The sequence below is a fragment of the Malaya genurostris genome, chromosome 2 (genome assembly GCF_030247185.1).
Source record: "Malaya genurostris strain Urasoe2022 chromosome 2, Malgen_1.1, whole genome shotgun sequence".
Lineage (NCBI taxonomy): Eukaryota > Metazoa > Arthropoda > Insecta > Diptera > Culicidae > Malaya > Malaya genurostris.
The window spans coordinates 56,828,465-56,845,741 of NC_080571.1; the positions used below are offsets into that span (position 1 = coordinate 56,828,465).

The following is a 17,277-nucleotide window of genomic DNA, read 5'->3' on the forward strand; positions in this document are numbered from 1 at the left end:
ATTCGACCCCCCTTACTGTAAAATGAAAAGTCAAAGCATGAGAAGTTATGGTCCAACTAGTTCTTGGAATTGACCGAATTGCAGAATCTTAGTTTAAACCTAACTCAGAAATTTCTTATTTTGAAATTCGAAAAGGTACCCGGGTACCCATTCGAGTGCATAAGGGTTAAAACTTGAGCAATGAGCATTATTTTTCGCAACATTTAAAAGGGTCTATCGTACGATATGCCCTAATTAGATGTTGTTAGTACCGAAATATGAGCATAACACAAGTATTATCTTAAGATGACATTGCCAGATGGTAAATTAGATCAAAAGAGAACCGATCCATTTTGCTTCCTTGTGAATGGCAGAAGACACTTCTTAATGCACCCTTCCGTGTAAATCACACCGCAAAACGCCTTCCAGATAAGGAACTTCTTCACCAATTTTCATAATTCCTTCTTCCGAACATACTTCAGAAATATTATCCAAATTTGTAACTTGTTGTTGACTACTAGTGTTTGAACCGAAGTTGGTTTGTCAACATAAACAAAAATAGTCCAATGATACCAATCGCACAATCTAGGCGTTGAAAATGAGAGATGAAACTCCAAATTCATTTCGCAATATGTCCATCGCTTAGCGTGCTGTGTGGCATGTGGTACCGTTTTGTTGAAACCACATGTTACCCAGGTTCAGCTCATCAACTCATCAGTGCGTTAGCAGTTTAAGTTGAACTGCTAATGCCTATTCGCGGTTCCGTGTAACACTTAGCACAAACCATTTTTACTCATTTTTCGAGTAACGCCTTTATAACAATTTTACCGAGGCGCAATATTTATTCTGAAGTCTCGGACAAAACAAATTGTCAACTTTTTGATTGCAGACAAATAGTAAACATTCAGGGGTTTTTACATTAATTAATAAAAGCATAAAACTCGGTTGAGTAATAAAACAGTTCTCCATCTTTTGGAATCCATTCTTTTTGTTTAATGAAGATTTAGAAATGGCCTCGAGTAGAGCATTGCTAGAAACTTATTTTAGTCTTGGATGGAAACTCTTCAGAAATGAATTTAATGAGGCGATTGCAATACTTTCTATAATTCAACTATTCAGACAGTGACATATTTTTAGGAAGATTCTAACATTAGAGGCATTCATGACGTATGTATTAACTAAAGGAAGCATTAAATCACAAAAATGCAAAATACATTAAAATGCTTTGCTTAAAATATTAACGTAATTTTTGGTATTTGTATGCTCATGTGCTGTCACCAATTTGGTGATTTGATTAAAGACACAAAACAATTTTCCAGAATAAAAATCAATTAAAAACAATGTTTGTCGCCAAAATTTTATCTTCAACAGAACAATAACAAAGTGTTATGTCTGCTCATTCCACAGTGGGTGAATCATACAGAACGCATTTGCTTTCCCAGCGTTGGGTATATCATTGCTTTATTACTGCAAACGTAGAGGTTGGAAATCTATACGCATGTAACAGGAAAACGAACCTAACCCGAACGAACGGAAGGGAACCTGTTTTGATACCGTAATGCAGGTCTGGACTAAAAGTAGGCCTCCCACAAAGCAGAACCGGATTCTAGCATTTTCTCTTTGACGGTTGCCCATTAGCTCTTACCTGTGGGCTGCTGTTGTTGGACTCGTCCATTATTTTATCGGTCTCCATTTTCATCATCTCGGTGCTGCTATTGTCGTCTATTTTGCTTGCTTATGGTTTTGACAGCGGTACGGGGATTCTGTCTACCTTCTAGCGTTCACGCAACGGCTGTCAGTAATCCCGTGGTGGCGGCTTGAGATTGGTGCCTGCCACAGACTGCACTTTTCGGATGTAAACTTTCCGGAATGGCCACAAACTGCACTTACTGGGAATTATCCAATTTTCGGGCTCTTCCAATGACTCTTCAAATAAGCTTCTTAGCTATACTTTCCATGCGAGCGATACACACCAACACCAGCACGATTGTGCACCGTTTTTATTCTTTTCTACCTTTCGTAATTCACTCGCACTACCGAAAACCTATTTCAACTATCAAAGGGCAGATCGCTAGATCCGTAGCTTGAAGACAACACTGTTGAAATTGATCCTTGAAAGGATTCTCCTGTGTGTGGACACTGATCAATATTTTACCGTGAAATATCCCCAAAAAATAAATTATGCATCGTTTGATAAAAACCCTGTAGCAAAAGAAGGAACACCTTCAATGACAAATTTTGACAGCAGACCACACAGCACAAAAAAAACAGAAACGCACCACTACCAGCGTTTCGGGCGTTTTCACAAACACTGTCACCCGGAGAAATCGGATCGAAGTTGCATCCAGAAGTGTGGGACTGCTTCGTTTCTTTCTTTCTCTTCTAGAAGAATATCCATCAGATTCCTTCCGTGAAAATCAATGCAATACTGAGGATCTATTTATGATTTGCTAAAGCCATATTGAAAACTGCAGTAACAATATTTTCGAAACACGGAAATATGACAGTAGAGCGTTGCAGTTGAACGGTGCAAACGCAAGCAGGAAAGGCACGCACGAAACTAACTAACGACGACCACACGACACGAGTGACGTCAACGAACTGCGCGATGGACTGCGACTCAGAGATGCCAGGTAAAAATTTCAAATGTCTGCAGACAGGGTCTGTAAATCTGAAAAAAAATCTGCAGTCAGCAAGTATGGCTTGCTGGCAGCAATTTCTCTATAAAGTATGACATGCAAAACTGACTTGGCGAGCAAAAAAAAAAAAAAAGGTCGCGGAAATTTCAAATTTTTCTGTAAATATAGATGAAAGTCAGCGAGAATTTCAAAAGTCTGTAAAAATCTGCGAGAATTTCAAAAGTCTGCAAAAGTCTGCACAACAAAAAATGTCTGCAGCACTATACCCCAAATCTGCAGATTTACAGACAAATCTGCAGACCTGGCATCTCTGACTGCGAGTTGAAGGCAAAAATGTATGTTCGCGCCCCGTCTGTCTACTGCACTGTCTCATGTCGATGTAACGAAACGGGCTTCCCTGAACAATTCAGGGGTAGGTAATGCCATAAAAACGATAAAACAGGGTGATGGCTGATTTTTTTCCTGTTAAATTGGCACAAAGATGTTTAAAAATCGTTCAACATAGTAACAAGACTTCTCGGCTGATTTTTCATTAGGGCGTATAAGCAAGTGACAGTTTCTCTTTAATCACTCTCTCTTTCGATTGTTGTGATGTGATTAAAAAGATTTTCTTTGATTTAACTACACTGTTCGAAAGTCGAAAGTTTCGGGTATCATTTTATGCTAAGAGTTGAGTGATAAACGTGGAAACCGCTAGGTATTTAATAGAAGAGAAAGTAAACAAAGAGAAACTGTCACTTGATTATACGCCCTAATGAAAAATCAACCGAGACTTAGTTTTTTTACACTTCTCGGTTGATTTTCCAGAAGGCCGTAACAGCAAGTGACAGTTTCTCTTTGTTCACTCTCTCTTTCGATTATTGTGATGTGATCTAAAAAGATTTTCTTGGATTTCACAGTTCTGTTTGGAAGTCGAACGTTTCGAGCATCATTCTATGCCAAGAGTTAAGTGATAAACGTGTAAACCGCTTGGCAATTAATAGAAGAGAAAGTAAACAAAGAGAAACTGTCACTTGCTGTTACGGCCTTCTGGAAAATCAACCGAGACTTCATAATTAGAAGAAGACCCTGTCAGCTTAGGCTATGGACCAACTCGCGAATTAACTTTTATTCAAAATTTGGCAGGCGAGCAGTTATTTTTTTATGAAGCCGTTATATTTAACCCATTTCAAAGTTTTCTCTTACCTTCTTGTATGTACGATTAGCGGCCCTTACACGAGCATTAAAAATGTCATTTTAAATGATGACTAAATATGCGATGCGGAGTCGTCTGAGAGCGCCATGCTCGCAGAGTAAGTATGTTACTTACGATTTGTAGCTCTTTGTTTCCTTTGTTTCCTTACTACACTCGAAAGAGCGAAAATAAGGCGACATCTAAAAAGGCGGGTGGGTAATGTCACAAACATAACTAGCGGACGTGTATACGAATAAAACTGACATTTTACTTTCAAACTTTCGAATATATATAATCGTTCGTATTAGTAGGTTGTGTGACTATTGAGCTTTTATTGCTTCGCTTCCAGAATTGTAACGGTACATTCACGATTTATTGATAGGAGAGGTAATTTTCGCATAATCTTGGGACTATTTTGATGCTTCTAAAAGAATCGATTGGCGGAATTTATCCAATGTATCCAACTGTTGAGTCTTTTTTGTCATTATTCATCTAGTATTATTTATTTGTCATTATTTATCTAGTATTATTTATTACATCGGGCCTAGAAATCAGGAAAAGGATTCAAGAACTATGCTCGAAATCAAGAAGTTTCAGTTGCAAAATTCAGGCTCAGAATCCAGATCAAGAAATCAGGTCAGAAATTTAGATCTAGAATTATGAAACTGAGCTCGTGTTCAGAATCCAGATTCCAAATTTAGTTCTAGATCTGAATTATAAACCTGAATTCTGAGCTTTAATGAAGGAACTGAATCCAAAATCTAGCTTACAGAATCCATGCATGCAGGTTCTGGATTCTGGACATGAATTGTGAAACTGAATTGTTTTAAATAAATTCTGAAACTAAGTCCGGGAATTAAACTCTGCTTTACCAGTCGATTCTAAAATTCAGGCTCCGAGCTCTGATCTAACATTTAGTTCCAGAATCCAGATCTAAAATTCATATCTTGAATTTTGTTCATGAATCCTGAAGTTGAAATCATAAATTAGAATTCTGGATTCTTTTTTTTATTAGCGACTTTTTAACCGACTGGTTATTCGGGTCCTCGATCTGGATTCGAATCCCGAATATTTATTAATTAAAGATCTAAACACAGTTTCAAAATCTAGTGAAGAAACAACCCTCAGAATAAAAATTCAGTTCCAGAATCATAGTTTTTAATTCTGAACCTGTAATCTGGAGCTAAATACTGAAATTGAAACTAAACTTCAGAATTCAGGTAACCCTGCTCGGGTATGAGAAAGGCAAGCAAGCGTGATGAGTTTTCTTCATTGTTTCCGAAAGTTTAAGAAAACTTAGTTTTCAAGTTGTTTATGGTTATCTCACAATGTTAAAAATTTAATCACAAGTTGCTGACCATATTTCTATCGGCATGTAAAAAGAATTATGTTGCAACGTTGAGTCAGACCCTGTCAGCGAAATCAATCTTCAATTCAGCACGCCATCGAACGGCATCAAATTCAACATATCATGTCAATTGTATGGGTGCGTAGTGCTCTCATTTATGCGCGCTCGAATGTGCCATTTCTATCCCCTACTTCTATGTACAAGATTTGATGCGTACTCACCTGAGGCAAAGACATCATATTAACAAGATATCCAGCTCTCACATATCCCGAACAAATCATTGGCAACATCCTTTTTTGTGAACATGGTGCCCTCAGGCGAGTCCGCATCGAATCTCGTACATAGAAGCAGGGGAGAGGAATGTCAAATTCGTGCGCGCCAAAATAGCAGCACTGCGCACCCATACAATTGACATGATATATTGAATGTGATGCCGTGCGATGGCGTTGTTGAACTGAAGATTGATTTCGCTCGAAGCTGACAGGGTCTGCCTAAGGGCAAAAAAGGAGGTTGCCAATGATTTGTTCGGGTAATGTCAGAGCTGGATATCTTGTTAATGTGATGTCTTTGGTTAAGTACAACTCGAGATATTCACGATCAAGCTCTACACTCTTTTCCACAGGGCGAATTTTGAAAAGGCGCCTCATAGTAAAGCAAGACGTATTAACGGTAAAACCTTATCATTGCGTATTATTTCTTCTCCGTGTAGAAACAAAACATACAGATAAACAAACAGCAAGATAAAACACTAGAACATTCTCGGTAGCCGGCTACTCAGAGCAATACAGAGCGGTTTCTAGTAACAACGTCCATCAAACTAACAATAGAATACAGAGATCAATGCAGTTTGCTCAATGAGTATCAACGTGTTTTTCCCAAGCTTGTTGCTTTGAAAGAACATTTTGAAACATCGATAGAACCACTTCCGGTGAAGCTCCCAATATTTCACATGTCCAGGTAGTTAGTAAAAATAAGGCAGACGGAAATATTGTTTGTTATAGTACATGTCCACATATATTTTATCCTCACCATGCACCACACGAAAACTAAGAACTCGATTGAAAAATGTGAAACAAGGTCCTTGGAGAAAATGCACTTCATTTTATTTTGGTTTTCAGTACAATATAAGAACATACAAAAATGTTATGTAACGTGAATGTAATCAAATGCTATTAATGCTTTCCCTTCTTCTTTTTGTGTTGGCTTTTCCGGGGTAGTTGTCTAAGAGCCGGACCTGTAGGTGCAGTTTCGTGTGCCGCCGGTGTTGCCGGAGACTGTCGGGTCTGGTTGTAAGACTTGCTCATATCACTGAAACAATAAAAGTTTAAAGATTTTGTCCTATTATTTTAAATCATAATCCTACTATTGATCTGCTTGTCCAGAAGCGGTTCCCTGGCTGCCCTTCATGACTTCCTTCACACGACGGTCCCGTTTTTTGCGATACCCGGTACGTTCGTAGCGTGGTAACCAGCGTTCCGGGTCGGGTGCAGAATTTGCATCGTAGTTCTTCGGTAGCTTTCCCTTGCGCTTCCTGGAAACCTTCTTTAATTTCTTTGCTATATCACTGCCTGGTGTACTGGGAGATTGATCCGTCTTAGCCGAGGTAGGGATCTTTTTCTTCACTGCCTTTGCAATCATCATCCAGTTAGTGGCTTCCAGAGCATCAATTTCGGATGCAGTTGTCAAAGTTTCCAACGCTGGAAGTTTTTTGCTGGCTTCCTGTGCCTTCTTCGGATTAAATTGGGCATATGCGATTACCAATTGAGCAAGAATTTTCATATCGGATGGGTTGGTTTTCAACAGCTCTTCCAAACTCTTAGCTGCCGTTTCTGATTCACCTCCACGCAAATGGAAACTGGCGGCCTGTCGCCACATGTCAGTAAGATCACCACCTGCAGTGCCTTTATTCTTTTTATACCATTCAACAGCATTCTTTAGAATGTTGGAGGCCGCTGCCTTGTTGTCCAAACCAAGATAAAGTGTCACAAGTGCTGAAACCACGCCCGGTCTATATTTGGCTTCTCCGAGACCTACCAAAACTTCCACAGCGGCCTTGCGGTTTCCTGCTAATAAATGAAGCTGAACAATGGCAAACTTAATTTCCAATTCTTGAGTCGTCGGCAGCTTCTTTGAAAAATTTTCAAGCAATTCAATGGCGTCTTTATACTTTTTGTCTCGGGCCAGCTGACTAACTCGCACCAGCAATGATTGAAATTCCATGTCCTGATAGGAATTCCCTAGTCGACTTGCTAACATATGACAATCGGCTTGATTGGTGAAAAATGCCAGAAGACAATTGTTGAATGCGATAACCTTTTTCTGCCTGGAAGTCAATTTATGTTCGGCCTGTTCGGAGGTAGCTGCCTTCATTTTTTTCTTCGAATCGAACACATTCTGATCCTTGTTGATAACAACTAAGTTGTTACTGGCCACCGCAGTCAAGGCGTGATCGTTCGTTTTATGCTTCAATGCTTCTGTGTAGATAACCGATGCTTCCTTAGATTTACCCTGCATCTGTAAGCAGTAAGCAAGCTGAACTTTTATAATTGCCACCTCATCCATAATGTCCTCTTCGGTAGCCCCATCTTCTTCCAGAAATTCCCGACAAAGTTTCTCGCTAGCCCGCAACTTCTTTTCCGCTTCCGGAAACTGTTGCTGCCCGGCAAGTGCACAACCGGCGTTGTACGTCAGCTCGTACGTATCCTCTCGAAGGTTTGGCAAATCCTTCTTAGAACCTTCGACGTAAAGATTTGCCACCACCGCACTCATGTTGGTGGTTCGTTCGTCATCGTAATCATCGTGAGTGTTTTTTATGATATCCTTGTATAAATCGAAACATTCCTCAAAACGTTCCATGCTAAAATGATTCGTTTCAGTTAAAAAAACAAATCCAATACTGCATGTACGAACAGGTTTGTACTTACCGGTAAAGAATCTGTGCCATCAGCTCCTTCAGATTTGATGGCAGCGGTTTGATTCCACTGTTCTGGATCGTTTTGTATGCAACATCCGGCTGGTTCAGACGGTACTCGCAATAGGCCCGTTCAAAGGTGCAATCATGCGCTGGTTGTGTCCTATCGAGGAACTTGAGCACTTCTTCAAACTTAGATAGCTGGATAAGACAGACGAGTTTACACTTGAGCGCTTCTAACTCGTTTTGGTCAAGTGCCAGAACTGCAAAAAAAAACAAATGCTATTTAGAAACCTCACTCGGGGCGAGATGGACCGTTAACGGTTTCAGCCGTCTGTAAACAGACAAAGCAAAAAAAATCTCACTCGGGTGAACATGTTTACTTAAAAAAAAACGATTCGGTGCTCCGTTCCAGGCTACCGCCATCGCACGGTACGGTCATGGCACTTACTTTTATTAGCGGATTTGAGGGCCTTCTCGTATTCCCCATTAGAACCTTGTTTGTTTAGCTCGGTGTAGAACTGCCGTATTGTTGATTCTTTGCTTTCCGTTTTAGACATGTCGATTTGACACTGATTCTCACAAAATCGGAGGAAAACTTGTATATTTCACTACAATGCTGCCTGTTGACGATTCATTCACTGCAAGATTTGGGTTGACAACTTGGCAGGGATTCAGACACGTTTCTATAAAAAAGTGTATGATATAAAATCTCATCGAGTTCGAAAGCAGGGTTGCCACATTTAAATCTGTATTTTTCAGAAGAAAAATCTGTAAATCTGTATCGGGAGCTCAAAAACCTGTATTGAAAATCTGTATATAGAAGTGATAAGAAATCGAAGCACAACGGAATGAAAAAGTCTTTAGAGCCCAAATTTAAAGAAACCAAAACTTTTCTTAGTCTGAATTTCATGATATTGTAGTTGAAAAAAAAACGCTGGAAGTTGTTTTTTCTTTGTAGCCTCTCGAAATAATGAATTGACGAAAAACTTTCAAAATCCAATCTGAAAGTGAAATCTGATTGATCAATTGGCAATCTTTCTTCTTTACTAGCTTACGTTATGGACGAGGCCATCATCTTTTCATTTTATCAGAAGCAATTTTTGAAAGCATAAGCAATTACGCTACACTAGTTGTAAATAAAAGTAAGCATAAAGAAATCTTTATTAGCAGATAGAAAATCTGTGTTTACTGTCCTTAACATACTCTTTTATATTTAGTTTTATCCTCTTTTTAGAATTAACACACAATCATGATAATGTTTTCACTTTGAAAAAATAATCAATACCATTATACCATGTTCACATTAGCGCTGGTATCACTTGATATACCGAGATGATATGCATATCATGTCAAAGTGTTCACATATGATCGAAATGATATCGTTTGACAATCAAGTTGTCATATTGAATGTTCTCATTAGAAATAAAATCAATAATATTACTTTTCTCTATTAAAATTAAATCAAGAGTTGAAGTTTTGCATTTTATGGTCTCCGAACGCCAGTACTCGTTGAAAAATTCGAAATTATAATGATTGTTCATTGTCACTCTCGAAGTGACGTTCATTAGGTTTTTTATCGTGACAACACAAATGAACAAGTATTCATCCTTGACGATACTGTTTACAAACAAGCTTAAACAAAAATCGAAGAGCACATCTAAAACAATCATCTTTACACTTTGCAACTAGTCACTCTTATTTAATAAATATCAAAAACGAACTGTATTCAAACGTGAACAAATGTTTTAAAACTTTATTTAGGCGATACGGACCGTAAATGGTCTGATCCAATTTGTCAATAAACAAACAAAAGAAATTTCTGTTTACAAACAGTACTGCTGGACTGTCAAAAAGTGTTCATCCGATTGAGGTTAGCAGTGACGGTAAAAAACCTAATAAATGAGTGCGTTCAATGCCATTATCCGTGTTGCTAGTTGTTGGAAATAATAATTCAAACACTTTCTCACAGCAGACAATATCTTTATTCAGTCAGCTCAAGCTGGAATGGTTTCTATTAGTATAAGGTTATGATGAAGTATGATAGCAACTTACAATTTAGTGTTCTTCCAAATTTTAAATCAATGTCGGAAATTTCAATTCATGGAACGTTTGAAGCGAATAATTACAACTGCTATTAGTTTAATTCGTGGTCTTTGCACACGCATAGATGCAGCGATAGTATCGCTTAGAAACTGCAACAGTATAGCGTTGAAACAACAAATTGTACTTCTTAAAACTACTAATTGTAGATAGTATTCAAGTAATATGAGAAAAATTATTAATTTAGCATCACCTTTCTGGCTTGAATAACTGCTTCTTCCTCAGGTGGTGTTACTGGTTCTTTTTATTATCATCCGCCATTCTCCCTAGCTGACAGCGGCTAACGTCGTCGCCTATACGATCATTAGTAAAGGGCCAATGCGCTGGCGGTTCATCCGTGCTAACATCCCCGCGCCCGTAACACTGCGTATCAGACACAGTTTTACCATTTTGCAGAACGTCTAGAATCGCCAGCTTGCAAGCCGGTCGTATCAGTATTCCACTGGAGGTTTGAACGAGTGCCTTTCGAACTATTCCATCCTTGCCTCGCCTTGTTTCAATAACTCTGCCGCGGATCCAACAGTTTCGTTTTGCTCCGTCCACAATATAAACTAATTCTCCGACTTCGATCGGTCGTGTCTCTTCAAACCATTTAGTTCGCCTACATATAGTTGGAAGGTATTCGCGAAGCCATCGATTCCAGAACAAATCAGCTTGATGACGGATCTGGTTCCAGCTAGATCGTAGTGCATTTCTCGAGTCGGTTGGTTGTGCAACGGGCTGTTTTATTCCACTAGAACTTCCCAGTAAAAAATGGTTGGGAGTTAAGGCCTCCTGCTCTGGTGTTTCCAAAGGAATGTAAGTTAGCGGTCGACAATTAACAATTCCCTCAGCTTCCGCTAATAATGTTAGAAAGGCTTCGTCGTTAAGCCTTCTTGAACTCTCTATACCAATCATTGCTGATTTGATGGAACGAACCATTCGTTCCCATACTCCACCCATGTGGGGAGCTGCAGGGGGGTTGAAAATCCATTTAGTATTCCCATTGGTAAATGTCTCCGCTAATCCACTATTGATTTGCTTCTGTAGTATTCTCTCAGCGCCGATGAAATTAGTTCCATTGTCGGAGTATACCTCAAGAGGTGCTCCACGTCGCGCAACGAATCTTCGAAAACAAGATATACAACTCTCTGTACTTAAGGTGTGAGCAACTTCTAGATGGACTGCCCTAATAGTAAGGCACGTGAATAGTGCAACCCACCTCTTTACATTGCTACGCCCTATTTTTACAAGCATTGGCCCGAAGAAATCCAAACCAATATAAGAAAATGGTCTAATAAATGCAGTTAATCGCGCTGCGGGTAACGGTGCCATTATTGGGTTTAATGGTTGGCATTTTCTTATTTTGCACATTTGGCATTCTCTGGCAATTTTCCTAACCATTGTTCGAAGGTGAGGTATATAAAATTTTTGTCTTATCTCATTCACCACGGTTTCATTATTAGCATGGTGATATTTCCGGTGATAATCATTTAGCAGCAACTGTGTAACAGTGTGATATTTAGGAAGAAGTATGGGAAATTTCAAATCCATATCAATTTTCATGTCATTTGGGATTCGTCCATATCGTCTTAGAACTCCATTTTTATCTAAGAAAGGACATTGACCATACAGTCTGCTGGTTTTGTTTAGGGTAGTCTTTCCATTACTCGCTGTTAACATGGCATACTCGACTGGATAGCTTTGCCGTTGGCAAATTCGCCAGATGATATTTTCAGCTGATATTATTTCATCATGCGTGAGACATCCAGTAAGACGCGAGTTTCTGGTTGTTCTTGTGTTAAGGACAAAACGGTTCATATAAGCTACAGTCCTCAGCAAACGCTTCCATTGAGAAAAATGGTTAAGTTGTATAACAGGCTCAGTGTGCTCAATCAAGTGTACATGGCACGATTTATGTTCCTCTTCTGTATGAAAACCTCTTACATTTGGCTGTTCTGGCCATTGATGTTCTGGCAAATACAGAAACTCGGGCCCTGCGAACCATTGTCTCGAACAGTGATCGGGACCTTTGCCCCATTTCGTGGCTCTATCTGCGATGTTCAATTTGGTGGGCACCCACCTCCATTCATCTATCTCGGTGATAGTAAGAATCTCTCCTATTCGACATGACACGAACTGAGTGTATCGCCTGCTATCGGATCTAATCCACGCTAAAACGGTACTAGAGTCTGACCAAAATACTTTTTTATCGATGCTTATCGAGTGGTTCTCCTCAATAAATTGAGATAATCGGGATCCTAGGACAGCTGCCTGAAGTTCCAAGCGAGGAATCGACAAAGGTTTGAGCGGAGCCACTTTCGTTTTGGCTGCAACAATGGCGCATGAGTTGACGTCTTCTGATAAAACAAATCGCAGGTAAGCCACACAGCTGCTGGCTTCTTCGCTGGCGTCTACAAATATGTGGAGTTGTGTAGATAATGCACTCGCTGTTACGTCATTGTGCATATACCATCGAGGTATTCGGATGTCAGCTAATATTGGAAGAAGAGAGGTCCATTTTTGCCAGAGCTCGTATTGTTCGTCTTCGATTTTATCATCCCAATCTATCCCGGAGCGCCATATCTGTTGTATCAAAATTTTGCCATGAACGGAAAATAGCGCCAGAAGCCCTAGCGGGTCAAACAGACTCATAGTGTATCTCAACACTTGACGTTTCGTTGGTCTAACATTCTCTTGAATGATTAGTGATATATCCTCTCGCATTTGTGTGGAAAATCCAAGAACGTCTTCCCCAGTCATCCACAGCATACCTAACACCCGTTCCTTGATATCACTTTTGTCAATATCTAGGCCTTTTACGACTGCTATAGGCGATTCACCGAGGGAGCGAACTAAGTCGGGTACATTGCTCAACCAATTGCGAATTTCGAACCCACCTTTCTGATGTATCGACGTAACTTCCATAGTAACGCGTTTGGCCTCCTCAATAGAGTTGAAACTGTCCAAGTAGTCATCTACATAATGACCCTTGATGATCGCTTCTGCAGCTCTCGGCCATCGGTGAGCGAAATCCGTAGCATTCTTGTTTTTTATATAATGCGCGGAACACGGTGAGCATGTCGACCCGAAAGTTGCGACGTCCATGATGTACACCTCTGGATCACATTTTGGATTATGACGCCATAAGAATCGTTGAGCATTACGATCTTCAGCGCGAATACGAATCTGGTGAAACATCTCGCGGATGTCTCCGCTAATGGCGACTGGGCGTTGTCGAAAACGGAACAGGGCACCAGGCAGAGAGCAAAGCTGATCTGGACCTTTTAAAAGCATTGAATTTAATGATATGCCATCTACGCTCGCTGCAGCGTCCCATATCAATCGAACCTTTCCGGGTTTCCGTATATTTGTGACCGTTCCTAGAGGAAGGTACCATACCCTCCGCGGATCGGCATCGGCAATTTCGTCCTGATTGGCCCGATGAGCATAACCTTTGGTCTGATACTCACTTATCTGCCTGTGAATGTTTTCTTTCAAGTGTGGATTTTTTTCCATTCTTCTCTCCAGACATTCTAGTCGATGTAATGCCATATGGTAGCTTTCTGGAAGCTCAAAATAGTCGAATCGCCATAGAAGACCAGTTTCGTATTGTCCTTGAATACGTTTTGTGGAACTCTTCAAAATTTGCCGCGCTCTCTTTTCCTCGTTAGATTCAAGTGCCATTAACGATTTGATTCCTGCGTCCTCTTGTCCAAAGTACATTTTCACCATATCGTGTAGAGATTTTTCAGCCACTTCCAATATGTGGCAAGATACTCCGGTTAACACCTTTTCTCCCTTTCCACCGAACACCCACCAGCCTAAACGAGTTTTGGCAGCCACTGGGTCTCCTTCTCGTCCTTCTCTATGTTTCAATGGCAAGGATAACTTTAACTGATCCAGGCCTAAAAGAATGCGAGGCTGTGCATTTTCGTAGTTTTGGATCGGAAGTCCCCTTAAATGTGGGTACGCTTTTGACAACTCATGTATGTCAAGTGATTGTATGGGGAGGTTCAATTCGGTCACCGTTCTAGCTCGATTCACTTGATATTGTTCTTTAGCTTGACCCGAAATAACGAATCCGATTTCATGCGATGCTGGCTCGCGCCGCGTTACGTTGCCAGTCCATTTCAAAACAAGTTCACCTTGAGGTCCGCTTTCTCCTAGTTGTTCCGCTAGCGACTGCTCAACAAGTGTTAAAGATGAGCCATCGTCCAAAAAGGCAAATGTATCGATAGATCCTTTTTTACCACATACTGTTACTGGCATGATTCGAAAGAAAGCTTTCGGTGTCTGATCTCGGTGATTGAGACTATCTGAGGCTACCGTATCTTCGACTTTGTTGTGTAGCAGTCGATTATGTTTGTATTGGCATCCGTCAATGCCACACTGAATCGTGATTCTACAACGCCGTCTTCCATGTTGATTAAGGCATGTACGGCATATCTTGAGACTACCAACTTTGCGCCACCTCTCATCAACAGTCATCCTTGCGAAATGTTCACAGTCTTTTACGCGGTGATTGACTTCGCCACATATCAGGCATTTGCGGTCAAAAGTTTCATGTTGAGTATTCTCTGGTATCTGATCTTCGACCTCGGAGTGGGTATTAAGAAAGTTACTGTTTTGTTGCTTCGTTTTGTGATCTCTTTCTACCCGATTGCGTTCGACCTTGCGATCAGATAGTGATGTTATTTGACTCGCTGCCAGAACAAGGTGTGACATAAAATCGGTAAAGCTTTTCAGGGTGACTGTTTCCAACGATTGCTTATGAACGGCCCACTGGAGTTTCAAGTGCGTGGGAAGTTTATCCTCCAGTTCCTGAAGGAGAGACGGGTTCGTTAGTTGCGCTTCTTGTTCCGCTGCGATAATGTGATCACATAGACTTTGCAGTTCCATACCGAATTCTATGATCGTTTGTAATTTCTCCATCTTTGGAGCAGGTGCATTGCGCACTCGCTGTATAATAGAATTGATTAATAACGCAGGACGGCCATAGAGCATTTTCAGTGTTTCTATTACTTGTGGTACTGAGCTTGGCAGAAGTAATCGACTGCGCACGGAGTCACGAGCCATTCCTTTTAAGCATTGCTGCAATCGGATGAGATTTTCTGCATTAGTGAACCCACAACATTCAGTCGTTATATTGAATTGGCTGATAAATACAGGCCAGTCTTCTGGATTCCCACTGAACTCAGGGAGCCCGTTCGTCATAACACGGCGAGCTGCAATCTGCGCCGGCGATAGACCAGTATGTGTCACATCTTTAAAACCTGACAAATTTGATACATTATTTCTGCGGCTAGATTTTTGTAACACTGGTGGCGACACGTTTTTACTCCTAGCGTCACGGTAACGAGATTCGTATTGTTTGCTGGCTTCCGATGGATCGTACTCAAGCGGTAATGGTGGTAACACGTTTTTAATCCTAGCGCCACGACGATGAGATTTGTATTGTACGCTGGCTTTAGATGGATCGTATTCAAACGGTGATGGTGGCCGGGGAAGTGAACTACTATAGGTTGGTTCAGATTGTTGATACACAGATGCGGGGTTATCATTTTGAGAGCTGGCTGTCGTGTTGTTTGGCGATTCAGTTTCATTGGATGCATTCGGTTTCGAAACCTCCTTATTTTCAGCTTCAGCTGTACTATTGAGAGCAGCTTCTCCACCGGTTTTCAACCATCGATTCACCTTTTCAACGCTTTTTCGACCGCTACTCTTGCGGCTGACTACGCTTCCGCTAGCACTTTTTGCATCGAACAGAGACTTCCTAAGTTCATATCTCTCTTTCAAGAAAGTTCTCTCCATAATTTCCTCTTCCTCGAGTTTTTTCCTATCTGCTGCCTCTTCTTCAGCGATTCGCTTTTTCTCCAAAGCCTTTTCTTGCAGAAATCGTTTCCTAGTAATCTCATGCTCTTCCTTCAATTTTTGTAGTTCAAACGCAGCATTTGAGGAACGTCTTGAGTATGCGCTTTCTGGTCCATTGCTCACGTCAAGCGGTAGACATGCTGTACTAGTCCAATCGCGATTTTCGATCGAATCGGTGACACCCGCGCAGGTGAAATGGTACCAACAATCGCATCTATCACATTGTACCATTTTTTCTGCCCAGTCAGGACGTCCACAAACGGCACAGCTGCTGTCTGCATTTTCCATCTCATTTATCATCGAAGTAGCCATAAATTCTTGAGTTTGTTGGAAATAATAATTCAAACACTTTCTCACAGCAGACAATATCTTTATTCAGTCAGCTCAAGCTGGAATGGTTTCTATTAGTATAAGGTTATGATGAAGTATGATAGCAACTTACAATTTAGTGTTCTTCCAAATTTTAAATCAATGTCGGAAATTTCAATTCATGGAACGTTTGAAGCGAATAATTACAACTGCTATTAGTTTAATTCGTGGTCTTTGCACACGCATAGATGCAGCGATAGTATCGCTTAGAAACTGCAACAGTATAGCGTTGAAACAACAAATTGTACTTCTTAAAACTACTAATTGTAGATAGTATTCAAGTAATATGAGAAAAATTATTAATTTAGCATCACCTTTCTGGCTTGAATAACTGCTTCTTCCTCAGGTGGTGTTACTGGTTCTTTTTATTATCATCCGCCATTCTCCCTAGCTGACAGCGGCTAACGTCGTCGCCTATACGATCATTAGTAAAGGGCCAATGCGCTGGCGGTTCATCCGTGCTAACACTAGTTGCGATTTTTGACAACTCGACATGATATCGTACATGATATCCCGGATATCATGCCAAGATGATAATACGCGTTGACATCAAATTGTATGGGATATCAAGTGATATCGCACATGATATCATCGGATATCAAGTAAATCCGTATATCACTTGATATCAGCGCTAATGTAAACATACCATTACTTAATATATTTAAACTTGATCTTTATTCAATTTTTCTTCCACGTTATCCAAAATCTGTACAAATCTGTATTTTTTGCCAAAAATCCTAAGTGCCCCTGACTCAACTTTATTTTTCGATACATCCATGCAGCGCGAAGTGCGTGGAATCCCGGATCATCTACGCTCGGCGGAAATCCCAAAAATATTTTCAAGTAAGTTCAGGCATATTGACTCTGAGAAAATGTTTTACACGGATGGATCGCGCATTGA

General features: G+C 40.4%; 3 protein-coding genes across 6 annotated transcripts in view; all 3 read right to left on the reverse strand.

The window, feature by feature from the left end:
* Positions 1–2,595, reverse strand: part of LOC131430360 (F-box/WD repeat-containing protein 11) — a 96,897-nt gene extending 94,302 nt beyond the window's left edge. Inside the window, exons 1-2 of one of the 2 annotated variants that reach the window (XM_058595270.1) lie at positions 2,259–2,595; positions 1,625–2,181 (exon numbers count right to left, since the gene is read on the reverse strand). In XM_058595270.1, coding sequence (XP_058451253.1) covers positions 1,625–1,681 — 57 coding nt within the window. In that variant the 5' untranslated portion in view covers positions 1,682–2,181; positions 2,259–2,595. Of the gene's footprint in view, positions 1–1,624 lie in introns of both variants that reach the window. The other variant, XM_058595271.1, reaches the window with a different exon arrangement.
* A 3,626-nt stretch (positions 2,596–6,221) lies between these two features.
* Positions 6,222–8,721, reverse strand: LOC131430357 (signal recognition particle subunit SRP72). Its single transcript, XM_058595265.1, has 4 exons — positions 8,503–8,721; positions 8,065–8,314; positions 6,504–7,997; positions 6,222–6,448 (listed from the first exon to the last, which is right to left on the reverse strand). Exons 1-4 carry the CDS (start codon positions 8,609–8,611, stop codon positions 6,313–6,315), a joined length of 1,989 nt encoding a protein of 662 aa, XP_058451248.1. The 5' UTR covers positions 8,612–8,721; the 3' UTR covers positions 6,222–6,312.
* Positions 8,722–9,974: 1,253 nt separating this feature from the next.
* On the reverse strand, positions 9,975–16,840 carry LOC131430355 (uncharacterized). Of its 3 annotated transcripts, none has more exons than XM_058595258.1 (2): positions 16,691–16,840; positions 9,975–16,589 (listed from the first exon to the last, which is right to left on the reverse strand). In XM_058595258.1, exon 2 carries the CDS (start codon positions 16,317–16,319, stop codon positions 10,386–10,388), a length of 5,934 nt encoding a protein of 1,977 aa, XP_058451241.1. In that variant the 5' UTR covers positions 16,320–16,589; positions 16,691–16,840; the 3' UTR covers positions 9,975–10,385. The 3 variants fall into 3 exon arrangements, with proteins under 3 accessions (XP_058451241.1, XP_058451243.1, XP_058451242.1); XM_058595260.1 differs by having other exon boundaries at positions 9,975–16,396; positions 16,450–16,840; XM_058595259.1 differs by having other exon boundaries at positions 9,975–10,246; positions 10,348–16,840.
* Between the last annotated feature and the right edge of the window lie 437 nt (positions 16,841–17,277).